The 14,963-nt window shown below is 38.0% G+C and overlaps 1 protein-coding gene across 4 annotated transcripts in view; it reads left to right on the top strand.

The window, feature by feature from the left end:
• CDH7 (cadherin 7) overlaps positions 1 to 11,811 on the top strand; it is a 139,156-nt gene extending 127,345 nt beyond the window's left edge. For all 4 annotated transcript variants that reach the window (XM_070452928.1, XM_070452927.1, XM_070452929.1 and 1 more), the window contains one exon: positions 9,600 to 11,811. In XM_070452928.1, the coding sequence (XP_070309029.1) occupies positions 9,600 to 10,093 (494 nt within the window). In that variant the 3' untranslated portion in view covers positions 10,094 to 11,811. The remainder of the gene's footprint in view (positions 1 to 9,599) is intronic.
• The last annotated feature ends 3,152 nt before the right edge of the window (positions 11,812 to 14,963 follow it).

Here is a 14,963-nt window from a genome sequence, read left to right on the forward strand (position 1 = left end):
TGCAGTCTTCTGTATGTCCCATCCTCTGTAGCCAGTCAGCCCCTAAGTGCTGTTAATTTCACTTTGATTCTTGAATCTGTGTCTTTCACTGGCTTAATACTCAACTTGATTTTGGCCAGGGTCCATGTTTCCCCTCCTGAATTGATGGCAGTTTCCCCAGTCTCTATCATCTCCAATCTAACAGAAACACAGAGAGAGTAAGCTTTTTAAAAGCAAATGTGATTGCAACACGCCCAGCTTAAAATAAGATTTCTGTGGCTCCCCGTTGCCTACAGACTAGAATCACCTTCTTTCTATGACCTGACTGCTCCCTCTCAGTAGAACCTTCTTTCTCTCCACTCACAGTGTACTTTAGTCAGATTGCAGAGTAGCACTTTGTCAGACTCATCCTGCTTTGTTTGTTAACCTCTTCTTAAAAGCTTTGTTCTCTTGCTTGGAATACGCCTCCCCAGAATCCAACAAGTAGTAACTCCTTTTTGTATTCAGCACTTAACCTGCTTTGCTCCTGAGTCCAAGGGGGGTGCTGTTCCTAAGGCGGCAAAACAATCTTAAAGCATATTTCCTGGCTGATTAATCCAAACCAGATTGTCTACTCGTCTATCTTGTCTGGTGGACCCCTGCTTTGGGGGGCAATGACTGAGCAGTATTTCATCATTGTATATATATAGCGTCTCAGAAAATCATGATCTGACACAGACAAGGCATATATCATACATGATACTGAATGAATCCATGAATGTTTGGGTGTACTCAGTAGTAGAAAAGAACATTTGATTTTTGTCATTATCCCTAACTTGTATTTCTGTTGGACCAGAATGTTCCCATTTCATAATATTCTACAGTTTTAGGCTTTTTTTGAGATCTGGCCTAAAGACAAAAAGAAAAAAATTATTACAGTAGAGATTTCAAAGAGGTTTCATTAAAATTCAGTTTAAATTTCAGTTAAGAATGCTATATTTGATATCTATCTGAATCATACACTTGGATTTTATTAATTACAGCTCTTTATTCTTTGTGACTATAAGTAATAGGTGACTCTGCCTAGGCTGCGTGTATGCACATGTGTGTGAGCTCAGTCATGTCTGACTTTGCGACCCCTGGACTGTAGCCCACCAGGATCCTCTGTCCATGGGATTCTCCAGGCAAGAATACTGGAGTGGGTTTCCATGCCCTCCTCCAGCCTATCTTCCTGACCAGGGACTGAACCTGTGTCTCCTATATTGGCAGGCGAATTTTTTACCACTGAGCTACCTGGGAAGTGTGGGTTCATAAGTGCAAGTCCAAACTTGGGTCCTCTCTTACTGGGAATCTGCATATATCTAATTACACGGCACATAGATCCAGACAAAGTGGTAAGCTGACTTCTCTCATCCTTTCCATCTTTTCTTGCGTGTCTTCCAATGACACCTCTCTGTGATCACAGCCCAACTTCACTAGTAGCCCTATATTTTTCCTGTCATTTCCCTTTTTAAAACAAATTATTTCATTGCTTGAAACATCTCAGAAACATTAAATATACTTACATAAAATCCAGATGTTCCTCACAGCCCACAAACAAGACACCTTCTGACACCTGCTCATGTCTCAATGACATTAGACCATCTGATCCTTCACTCACCCAGTAGGAAGAACCACGTGGCCTTCCTTTCCATGATGTTCAAATGTACCACCCTGTTCCTGAGACCTTCTTCCAGCTTCCTTTACCTGTTGGATTCTTACTATTCTTAGTGCCCCAGTTCAGTATTACCTTCAAAGAGGGAATGTCCTGATTAAATTAGATGCTCTTCACTCGCATGATTCTTTATTACAAAACCTGTGTGTTTCCTTTGTAGTGGATATCATAGTTGATAAATGTTTATCATGCTCAGATATAAAAAAAAAGCCTTGAAAGTAATGATCTTAATCTCTCTTTTGTAAAACCATTATGTTCTCAAAGCCTAGCATGGGGCACCCAAGAGAAAAAGTCTTTTTGGGTGAATTGGTGAATAGTACTTATTGCATTCTACTTACGTTACTACATTTGTTTTACATGTTATGCTCTTCATGAATAGGCCCAGTATCTGTTATTCCACTAAATGGAAGTGAGTAGATAATCAAACACATCAACTAAATTAACTCGGGGTTATCAAAATCATATGCGTGTGAATAGTAAAGTGTATGTTTCTTTCTGTGCATCAGTTATATGATTCAAATTGTAGCAAGACCAAAGAAATAGGAACTGGAGTGTGTAAGAATTTATTATAGAAATTCAGAAAAATGACATTTTAAATGAAATCAGATAGTGCTTACTTTGTGTAGCACTATTTAAGTATGATGCAAATATAAATTCACTTAATCTTCATAAAGTTACTGTGAAATACTTTCTTTCAATATTATCTCCATTTTGGAGAGAAGGAAGCTGAAGTAGGGGGAGGTAGAAGTTATTAAAAAGCTAAGTTCTACTTGCCCATTGATGTGAATAATTATTTATAATTAATTACTGAACTTGTATTCTGATTATGCTAATAACTTTTTCATTTAGGTTGTTTTTTGCTTATACCTAATAGAGTAATAATGGTAGTATGATAGCTGTTTCACTATTCAATATGTCATTTGGTAATTAAATCCCCCACTATAACCATAAGACCATATGCAATTACGATTTTTCCAGTATTTTCAAATCTTTTGTTTAAATCAACTGTCCAAAAGAAACACATGCATAATTTTAACTTTTCAAGGGAACCTCATTAGAAAAAATATTTTTTAAAGTGAAATAAGTGCTAACAACATATTAAAGTGATATGAACAAACTATTGTAATCTTAACATGTAATCAGTTATTATTATATGTTACTTAAAAATTGTCTTTAACATCACATGTACATTTTACACTTAGAGCAATCTGAAATAGTGATAGCCGCATTTCAAATGTTCATTCACCACCTGTGGCTGCCGCATTGAATAGTGAAGATTTAGACAGCCTTTTATGACTAATACATTCTGAATGTTTATAAAGACCATAGAGCAAATAATATTTCTTGGTGAAGGCTGACTCATCCATCAGCTCTTACTGTCATCTCTTCTGTGCGGCATTCTCTGAGCATCCTGGCTAAACGTTCCCATCCATATATTCTTAGCATATGTTATAATGCTCTGTAACTATTGCAATAATTGCTTTTTCTTATTTAAGTTATTGAACTTAATAGCAAGAGCTATCTGCATATCACCATAGTATCTTACCTGTTTGTCAGTTTAACAAACATTTATTGAAATCATCTGTCAAGTACTGTTCTTTGTGCTTTATCTGTGTGGAATGGCATCACTGCCCTTCTAGGACTTATAGCTCTAGAAAATCTGTGCTCTGTAAAAAATATTGTTGAATTAAATGATGCTCAGACATTTACTTTTTGGAAGTAGTCTATAAACAATGGGTTACATTTAAGAAAGTGATAGTTAACTGGTTTACATATGCATGTTAAAAATCCTTTACAGATTTTTAAGGATGAGGAAAACTGACTTGAAGGTAATTTAAATGACTGTGGTTTAAAATGAGCCTCAGACTGAATGTTTAAAATATGTTAATACATGAAAGGAAAAAGTTGTTCTTTAATAGAAGTAGCCTTATTTAGAAGTTAGTACCATTTTGTGGTCATCAGATGACATCTGCAGAATTCTATCAAGTTCTGGGTAAATAATTCTATTGTTAGCCTCTGGGAAGTGGGTTAGAAAGGTGGGACCGAAATACTGCGAAGGTGATTCAGTAAAAACCATGTTCCGGGTTAGATGTCTAGATGTGTATCTGACACACACCAAAGTGAAGGTTGGAATCAGAGTTAACTGAAGGGAGAGTTGGGGAGTTTGGGATGGACATGTGCATACTGCCGTATTTAAAATGGATCACCAACGAGGACCCACTGTGTAGCTCAGTGCTATGTGGAGCCTGGATGGTTAAAGGGCTTGTATGTGTATGGCTGAGTCCCTTCGCTATTCACCTGAACTATCACAGCACTGTTAATCGGCTATACCCCAATACAAAAAAAAAAAAAAAATAGAGAAGAGCACACTGACTTACAGTGTGAACTTCTGAATTTTTCTCCATGTTTCCTTCTGCTTCTCTCAAGTTTGAGAGACTGGTGCTCTCCCGGTCTGCCTGCTTCTTGGCGCCCATGCACGCCTGTATCTTCTTACAGCGAGTCGCCTGACAACTTGTGCTATATTTATATGTGTATATATAGCCTCCACAGTGAGCTGCTGGGATGTGGGAATCGCTCTTGCTATATTTGGCCGGTACCCAGCACTATTTCCTACACACTGGGATACTCGGAAAATGTTGAATCGAATGTTAGGAAACTGAATTCTACAATCAGAAATGTAGGTCAACATTATGCATTTTCTGCTCGAAGAGTGTTCCAACTTATTTTCTCACGTCTACTCTTCTCTGCCTCCCCTAGTCTAATCAGAATGACTTTGTTTCTTCTAAAAACAAAACTGATCGTACTGTGCTCTCCTTAACCCTTGCCAGTGCCTACATCTCCCGGCTTCCCTCCCGTGTCTGTCTTTACTTTTTACCCGTGTTGATCTCACACTTTTGTTCACTGGTTGACTGTGCCCAGAATACTCTTCCATATCGCCTCTTGACCCTCAGGCTTCAGTTAGCCTCAGTTACTACTACTTCTGAGCTGTTTCCCCTAATAGGTTAATATATCCTTGGTGGTGCGGGTGTCGTCACTGAGTTGTGTCCGACAATTGCAACCCCGTGGATGGTGGCCTGCCAGGCTCCTCTGTCTGGGAGATTCTTCAGGCAAGGGTACTGGAGTGGGTTGCCATTTCCTTTTCCAGGAGATCTTCCTGACGTGGGAATCGAACCTGGGTCTCCTGAATTACCAGGCAGATTCCCTCCCAACTGAGCCACCAGGAAGCTCTGATATATCCTTGAAAGAGATCATATTTTCCTCTTTTGGAATAATTATTACTGTCTTTCTTTTACATACAGTTGTCTTTATTATTTGATGAATATTTGTCCACCCCATTTAATTTTAAGGACTTCCCTGGTGGTGCAGATGGTAAAGTGTCTGCCTACAATGCTGGAGACCGGGGTTCTATCCCTGGGTCGGGAAGATCCCCTGGAGAAGGAAATGGCAACCCACTCCAGGATTCTTGCCTGGAGAATCCCATGGATGGAGGAGCATGGTGGGATGCAGTCCATGTGGTCGCAAAGAGTCGGACAGGACTGAGTGACTTCACTTTAATTCTAAGTTCCATGAAGAAATGCATGTCTACTTGTATGTGCAACATTGTATAACTATACCAAAGTCATGTACTAAATGGTTAACTCATATTTGTGAAGTGGATATATAAATTCACAAACAAGTACAATACATGTGCATGTCTAGGCTCCAACTAGGCCTAAATATTTTCTTTTGTCTCCACTCAGAGGTGTAGTCCATATGACAGAAAGACATGTGATAAAACGTTTTAAAATATATAATCTTGTGCTTACTTAGGCAGAAAATATTTCTTTTAATACAGGGATTATCTCCATAACCACTGAAGAGCAGTTAATACTTGTTCTCCATAAAGGTTAAAATTTATTTTTTATACATGCTCAAGTAGTTAGAAATTAATATTCTTCCAAGTCATTGAAATGTTAAACTGTCTAACCTTCTAAAAGACTTCACATTTATTCTCAGCCCCAGGCAAGATTAGGGAATAAAACAAACTTCATGAGATATTAATATCCTAAATGGGTATCGTCCCCATGGGCTGGCGTACCCATGGGTTCTTAGATTTCACCTTTCCTAAACACTGCAACTGAGGGTCAGAAGGCAGGGATGTTGGTAGTTTGAAAATGCATTTACAATAGAGCATAATAAATAATTGTGAGATGTAGATAATATATGACAATATCCATTGTACTTACATGAAGGAAAGAGAATTGAGAATTTTGAAATGTTTTGTCTTCTAAGATAGGCTTAAATGAAAATAACATCTAATTCTTGCATCTAATTCTTCCCTTCTTCACACCCTCATTACTCCTATGCAATCGCTTCTTCCATCCTTCTGTGCTCAATTGAACATTGCTCCACCCCAGCGCCCCAGTTTTGCTCTTCACTTTGTGTGGAGTATTTCTCATTTTCCCATTTTCACCTATCCACCCATCACAATTCTTTGGATATTCACCTTTTCTTTCTGTGTCTTAACTCAGTTTGACTTCTTAATGAGAAGTCTTTCTTGGTTAAACTTTCTGCTGCAATTACTTTCATTTCTAGCAGACCATATAAAAAAGTTTCAGAAACTAAAGTATATAAATCTAAATTTCCTGATGTGTCTTTCTGGGTTCTAGCAACTGTTAACCCTAGTTCTCAGCTTTCCTCTCTATTACCTTCTATGGAAGTTCTAAGCTCACAGCATGAGAGAATATTACAAAGGCTTTGAAGATAGATGGGAGTACAACTCAACCCAGGTTATTATCTTGACCACAGAGAGATTATTTCGTGTCTGAGACAGCCTGCCACTGGGAAAAGACTTACTCCAGAGGATTACCAGGAAGGTCAGCTGATATTCTGCATTCAGACCATCATCTTACTTTACTGCTTTTTTTCTCTCCCATTTCATCTTTAGGCATAGGGCTTGCCATGAACTTGATCCGCCTTCTACTTTGCTTATTACCTAACTTCGTTCTTGGTTTTCCCTCAGGGGAGAAATACATCTTCACTTGCTGTGTTCACAGAATTTTGAATGAATGTTCTTGTAGGTCACAGGATAACTATGAACTCATCTCTGTTGCACAAGTGCCTAGCCTGCTGCTCATCTCCCTACACGATTCCCAAATCTCTTTGATCTCTTTAGTCCCCCCTGTGAGCACAGAAATTGGCTATAACTATCACATATGACTAGGTTCCGTTTAAGTGACTTGCCCAAGCAGTAACTACTGGGCAAATATCATGCAGCGAATATCAGGAACGAATGGACTTTTATCTAAGGCCGGCTTGACACCGAAGCTATATGTTAGTTTTCAAGTTTCATACCAGAATGTTACAATAGAAACATACCAGTCTTTTGTAAACCTGTTTTTGCTGTAGCATTCTGGCATGGAGCTTGAAAACTAAAAGGCTTTGGAGTGGTGGATGTGCTAATTTTCAGAAGACAAAAAGGGACAGGGTTGGGAATCGACTTAGCAGAGAGGGCAGACACGTAGCAGAGTATTTATGGGAATAGACAGGAAATGAATGATGTCTCATTCATTTCAAAACCATGGGTTTTGGAATTACACATCTGCTACTTTGATGAAGCCAGTTGAAAACATTCAAGTGTAGTAAATAAGATGAAGGATGAAGAGAAAAGCATTTATGTGCCATAGTAACACAAGAAAGTGGGCAGAAAGCTCAGAAACTTATCTTAGTTCCTAAACTGTCAGGTGCAGATAAAGCTTGTAGGGGAGCAATGGGCCAGGGTCAAATAGGAAAAGAAATTAAAAAGGGCCACAGTAAACAATTGGCTTCCCCCTATTTCCAAAGATCCCCAGTAAAATTATTTTTATCAGTCATATTCCCACTGATGATGGAAAACAAATAGCAGACACATACCTAAGAAAGCATATGCTTTTCATTGATGATAATAAAATTGTTTAAAATTAATACATCTTTAGATTTTGTTTTTTAAGACAAATTGAGGTCAAGGCTGGAATATACTTCACCCCTACTCATTACCTTTAATTACTCCAAATTACTTTGATGTCTTTCTTAGTTTTATATTTTTGTTCTCAAATGTGTTCTTAATGCCAAAGAAAAACCTTAAAGGGTATTTTAAATATAAACTTCTTTTTAAACTGCTGAGAGTAATATGCCTCAAAACAGTAATCCACTCAGTATATATTTTGAGACTTCTAGAGCTTCCAGGAAAAAAGTTCTTGTGATTAAAAACTGTTAAAAGGATATCTTATTTGTAGCCAAAGATAACTCACTGATTTTCACTAATGATTATATAGGTTTGAATTCTAAAATTCAAGAATACCTTTCTATTTCATTTTAATTCTTAGGCCATGAAATCTAATGTGTTCCCAAGTCAACCAGCATTCAGTAACTCATAGCCAGAACAGAGCAGTCATCATCTTATTAGTGTATACAGTTGTCCAGCTATATCTGTGCGGAACTGATTCCCAAAGTAAAAAATGCTCAAGTCCTTTATGTCAAATGGCGTAGTATTTACATATCACCCATGTACATCTTCCCCTATACTTCAGATCATCTCTACTTATAACACCCAATACAATGTAAATGTTATGTCAGTAGTTGCAAATTAAATGTAAATGTTGTATAAATCGTAGCCTAAGTGAAGCAAATTCAAGTTTTGCTCTTTGGAACTTCCTGAAATTGAAAAAAAAAAAAAAAAGATTTCAGTCCAAGGTTGGTTGAATCTTGGATGTGGAACCTGCAGATACAGGACAACTGTATTTATTAAGAGGCACAAAAGTATATATTCGGTTCTATAAAAGCGAGGTAGATGAACTTACTTGCAAAGGAGAAAGAGGCATGGATGTAGAGTAGAAATGTATGGACATCAAGGGAGAAAAGGAGGATAGGATGAATTGGGACCAGTGTATACACTATTGATACTATGTATAAAGTGGATTAACTGGCAAGAACCTACTGGATAGCACATGGGACTCTACTCAATGCTCTGGGTTGACTGAAATAGGAAGGAAATCCAAAAAAAAGACCAGATATATGTAAACCTATAGCTGATTCACTTTGCTACACAGCAGAAATTAGCACCACATTGTAAAGCGACTGAACTCCAATAAAAATTAACTGACAAAAAGTATATTCAGTTTGCTTAAAAGTATAGCCAGTGTAGTTGTTTGTGTCTGTTTTCCAGTGCAAACATATGCTTTATTATGTATGTTTTGATAAAAGAAAAACTCCTAATGTTAAAGAAATGATTGACTTCTTCAGTCAATCTTTGGCTGCTGCTAAAACCTTACAACCCGTAGGCATAATACCTGTAGGCATAATACATTAAAAACCCAGTTCAGTGTTTCATGCTGAAAGCGGGACTCTATTAGAGGGAAGCTTTTAATGTTTGTATAGGGTCTGACACACTGGCTTTTATTTAACAGCTGAGTTTCATAGACAAGTACTAGGCATTTCTTCAAAGAACCCAGCCAAACGCTATAATCCATTTCCCTCGGAAATTGCAGTTGTTAAATTAGACCCCAAACATTCATGAATGTCACTTTGCCTTTTCAGCAATTAAAGAGTTCAAAAAAAAAAAAAAAGTCCCTTTGTGTTTCATGGCTTTGAAATTATCATATTTATCCTGAGCTGGCCCTCCCCTCTGCATTGTCAAATGCTCGGGAGGTTACATTCAAGAGGCTGACATCAGTTCTGAACAGGTATGGGGACGGGTTTCTTGATGTATAAAACGTGTTCGATATTAAAGGCATTGGAGCAATTTGAGCGCGTCTACTGCTGTGAGCTCCCGCGTAAGCAGGCAGCCCATTCATTTCCCTTTAAAGGACAGAAACCCCTGAAATCAACAGCAGAGACCTGCTTTCCCCAGGATGGAGGGGGGAGCCGGTGCATTGACTGAATCTATTGCTTTGCTGTCTCCTTGTCGTAGTGTTGATCCTCCTGATCGTCACCATGAGAAGAAGGAAAAAAGAGCCCCTGATTTTCGACGAGGAGAGAGACATCCGAGAAAACATCGTCCGCTACGACGACGAGGGCGGGGGCGAGGAAGACACGGAAGCCTTTGACATGGCCGCGCTCAGAAACCTCAACGTCATGAGAGACACCAAGACCCGCAGGGATGTGACCCCGGAGATCCAGTTCTTGAGTCGACCGACTTTTAAAAGCATCCCGGATAACGTCATTTTCCGGGAGTTTATTTGGGAAAGGCTGAAAGAAGCCGACGTGGATCCCTGCGCCCCGCCTTACGATTCCTTGCAGACGTACGCCTTCGAGGGGAATGGCTCGGTGGCGGAATCTCTCAGCTCCCTAGATTCCATCAGCTCAAACTCTGATCAGAACTACGACTACCTTAGTGACTGGGGGCCGCGTTTTAAACGCCTCGCAGACATGTACGGAACCGGCCCGGAGAGCTTGTACTCATAGCCCTGGGGACCTTCGTTTGAAAGGTACTGAAGGAAAAGTCGAGGCAAAAAGAGAGAAAAAACAGCAACCCAAATGACGTGCAGAACCACAAGAACTGCGCTTGCTAAAGGGAAATGGTTGTAAATATTCCTCCATTTTTAACTGTTTAGGTTTCTGCCTTGTTGAAGCAAATCTTCATTAGACTTGTCCAAGGGACTGCACTGACCACAGACTCTGAGCATTTGAAGGCTTTTTTGATTTTAAAAAAAAGAAAGAAAGAAAGAAATGCTCAGTGGTTTGTGAATAGACAGCAACTCTCAGATACCTGCAAAGGCACCCGGCCTTCCTCTGAGTGAGGAGTGCCGTGTTGTCAGTGATGGCATCGCAGTGAGGCAAATAAAACACGATCTGCCAGGAAAGCCCTGGAACTTCTTGCATATCAAAACTTGGGACAAATTTAATTTACAGTGATGCTTTCGGCTTGCTAGATTAGAGCATCCAGCAGAATTTTATTGCTGTGGGTTAGCAAATATATTTTATTTTGCAATATAAAAATTCTCAGAAAATCCTCCCCAGTCCTCCAATACAAGCCAATAAAATTTGGTTTAAGGCAACATAAACCGTTGTTTAGCAGATAAATCCAGAAGTGTTCCAAATAAGCAACAGGTAAATCATTCTTAAAGTTGGCAGTCTTTTTGAGATGCTTGTGTAGGTATGAAAAAAAGTTGCTGTCTATTTGTTGCCTTTTTTTTATTATCTCTTCTGATTTCTACAGGAGACTACCTTTTCTTTTTTTATTTGACACATGGTGTTATATTTATTTTGGAGCTCCAATCTCCACTCAATTCGGGTCCATCTTCCTGCCTCGGAATATTAAGCTCATCAGAACATGTTGATTTTTTTTCCAGTCCGAGCTACATGAAGGAAATGAAGCATAGAAATGGAAAGAAAGAAAAAAATAAAGGTTGAGCAATTGAGCCCTATTGCTGTTCACATCTCAGAGAGGAACACGGCTACAAGGACATAGAAGTTCTCTGTCTGAGCCATTAGAATTTAGAGAACATTGGAAGGAAGTATATTATAGAAGGAAGATTTCAGAGAGAATTGAGATTTTTCTTTGATGCAAGATTTATTTTTCAAGGTCACTGGTTCTAGAAGCTCCAAAGACTTTTGAAAATTTGTTTTCCTCTCCTCTTTTGCTGTAAAAATATGGACAGATTTTTTTTTAATATATCTTAGGCAATGTAATATTATAAATTTCAAAATCCATCTTTCAATTCTGATGCAAATATGTTCCTCAAGAATTATCCAAACAGTGTATACTTTCTGTACCAGTTTAGATGTGCCAAAGTGAGCAGAGGAAATTCAAGTGATGACATGTGTTTGAGAAAATTTTATGACTAAAATGGTATTTCTACCTAACATTATTTTCTAGGTTAATACTAGTTTAATGTGAATATAGTTAAGTAAGAATGAATTTTTTTTTCTTTTTTCCTTTTAAAAAGGGTTTATTGATGGGTTCCTAATAAATCTACAGATAGTGGACATTGTATAGGAAATTGTGTTTCTAAAAGTGCTTTCTGAAAGACAGTGGAACCAGAGTATCAGTATTTTGATTACATGAGGAGAAACTCCGTAGGAATCTGTAAAATTGCAGCCCACCTTTTGAAATGAAGTATGTGAAAGTGGCCTTCAGCTTCATCAAAATAAATAATTCAATAAATATGATTATCTGTAAACAGTTCTTTCATTTGAATAGTTTTATAGACATTGTTTCATGACTAGACATGCTTCTTGCTGTATTAAAACACATATGCATATGAAAAACCAATTTTATAACAGAGTAAAGGATACTGTTCATGACTTTTAATCACATACGTTTTTCAGATTACAAAAGTAAAGCGTAGTACACTCACCCAAGTTCATAAAATCAGAGTGTGGTGCAGGAGTGATATAGGTGTTAAGTCAGCAAAGTGCTGAGAATACGATTGTGTAGTAATCCCCTTCTCTGCACGAAGATAAAACAGTACCTTTGGATTATGATGTCACAGCTGCTGATTGTTGCATAAATGGAAGTTTGAATGTATTTTAGGAAAGGAACATCACACCATTCACCTTGCTTTCTCTCCTTTTAAAGTATATATATTTTCTTCTTTTTAAAAAAAAAATTTCATATTTGCCAGTAAAAGATTGGGGGGAAGGCTTTAATTTAAATAAAAATTTGAAATTCTTGCATATACTCAATTGCCATTTTGTGTGTGGAAGATGATAACAATATAGTATTGAACTTGATTCAGTGGTGTTTAAAAGAAATTTTGAGATGGCTGCAAGTATGTCCCTAATAGAGATGGAGTTTATATGAAGTATTCTAGCTAAGCTTCTTTTAATGATGGTGAATGTTATTTTAGTTCTCTTTTTTCTTCTGAAATTTAGGGTTATAGATGTTTATCTGACATCCTTGAGAGAGAGGCTCTGTTGTAAACCCAGAGAGTAGTCGATGAACAAAAATCAGTGTTAAAACTAGTTACAGAATTTTCCAAAAGCATCTAAATAAATACCTATTATATCATCTAACCACTAAAATTCAGTGGTGAACTTGTGCCAGATCAGAACAACTCCTAAGTACCAGTTATGCCTATTTCTTCCCTATTCTGCTTCTAGTAACAATATCTAGTAATAATAATAATGGTAGGTCAGCCATGGTGGTAATAGACCACCAGAGAAATCAGCAAACACTACCTTGTCTTTTTTTTTTTTGAGAACTATTAATAGTTGGTAACTGTTTACTAACACTTCACTGCTTACTTTATAAAAGGAAATCTCCTAGTTGTAAATACAGTATGAATAGAATATCAAATAATGACATGAGAGCAATATGTGCCCTGTTCTACTAAATACAGATTCATGTGGTTGTGACTTCCTAGTATCAGATCCTTGGAGCTACAGATAGAAAAGGAGGGGACCCACTTCATATGGGATGCAGAAAATGGTTGGGAAGTCAACAATTTTACGTATTTTCCATTTGTCCTTATGAGGGCACCATTAGAAACTCAAGTTATACAAAGTAATGCATATTTTGGACAATTTTGTTTCTTAAAATTAGCTGGATTTAACTTGTAACCCTCCAACTCAAAGAAATAAGCCCAGGCCTCTACTCTAGATTGTTACTGTTGCATAATTTTAAGTCAGCGTAAAGAACAGAAAAACTAAACCTTTTCAAGAAAGTGAAATTTTGCAGATCAAGCCTAAACTATGATTCTGGATGTGCACTATGCTAAAGCAATATTCCAAAGTCAGCTGCAGACCAAAATTAGGAAAGAAACAAGGAGACAAGATGCTTTGCAGAGGCAATGAGTAGATCTTTCTACAAGCAGTCACCTAGATGAGTCTGGTCAACTTCCTCCTATGATAGGAAGCTCAGCTGAAGCTGACTGCAGTTACAGTTAGACAACTACTAGCCACAGGCAAGAAATAATAATGTGTAGGTTATGCTACCTGCCTATTCACTCTGCCCTCTGAAAATGTCTTACATTTATTTTAACTTCACACACAATTACATCTACTACACTGGATGATGAGCAGTCTTTGACAATTATTCTCATGTAAATGGTATAGTTGTATAAGGTAGGAATTGTATTTGTGGTATGGTGCACATGCTCAAAGAACTTAACATGCATATAGAGTGTTAGCATCATATTCAAATATAAAATCAAGAAGATTTTAAGATAAAGTTAGATATACTGCAAGAGGCAAAAAGCATCTTGTTTAAACATTTTAACATTTTTGAGCACTACTTACAAATATTAATCATCAAATTTTCCACATTATTTTGACACCGTTTGACTTCAGCCACCTGATGCAAAGAGGTGACTCATTGGAAAAGACCCTGATGCTGGGAAAGACTGAAGGCAGGAGGAGAAGGGGCAACAGGCATCACTGACTCAATGGAGAGAAGTCTGAGCAAGCTCTGGGAGATAGTGGAGGACAGGGAAGCCTGGAGTGCTGCGGTTCATGGGGTCACAAAGAGTTGGACACAGCTGAGTGACTGAACAACAACAACAATTGATTTTCAAACTGTCCTAGTTACCCAAATTATTTCTAAATTCATATTTGAAGGTTTATTTACAGTTGATCTAATTAAAAAAAAAATAAAGTTGACTGAAAGAAAGCTTGGACTTACTCAACTGTTTCTGATCAGGGATGGCTGGAAACAAATGAAATGTCTGTGACAGTTAACACATCAGAAGATTCATTTTCTGTTTGTCTATGTAGTTTATTTGTTCTTAACTCTGTCAGGTTTAGTTCACTCACTCAGTCATTTCTGACTCTGCGACCCCATGCACTGCAGCACACCAGGCTTTCCTGTTCATCACGAACGCCTGGAGATTACTCAAATTCATGTCCATCGTTCAGGGATGCCATCCAACCATCTCATCCTCTGTTGTCCCATTCCCCTCCTGCCTTCAATCTTTCTCAGCTCAGAGTCTTCTAGAGAATCAGTTCTTCGCATCAGGTGGCCAAAGTAGTGGAGCTTCAGCATCAGTCCTTCCAATGAACACCCAGGACTGATTTCCTTTAGGATGGACTGGTTGGATCTCCTTACAGTCCAAGGGATTCTCAAGAGTCTTCTCCAACATCACAGTTCAAAAGTATCAATTTTTTGGTGCTCAGCTTTCTTTATAGTCCAACTCTCACATCCATACATGATTACTGGAAGAACCATAGCTTTGACTACACCTTTGTTGGCAAAGTAATGTCTCTGCTTTTTAGTATGCTGTCTAGGTTGGTCATAACTTTTCTTCCAAGGAACAAGCAACTTTTAATTTCATGGCTGCAATCATCATCTGCAGTGATTTTGGAGCCCAAGAAAATAAAGTCTGTTTCCATTGTT

Source organism: Odocoileus virginianus, chromosome 22 (genome assembly GCF_023699985.2).
Source record: "Odocoileus virginianus isolate 20LAN1187 ecotype Illinois chromosome 22, Ovbor_1.2, whole genome shotgun sequence".
Lineage (NCBI taxonomy): Eukaryota > Metazoa > Chordata > Mammalia > Artiodactyla > Cervidae > Odocoileus > Odocoileus virginianus.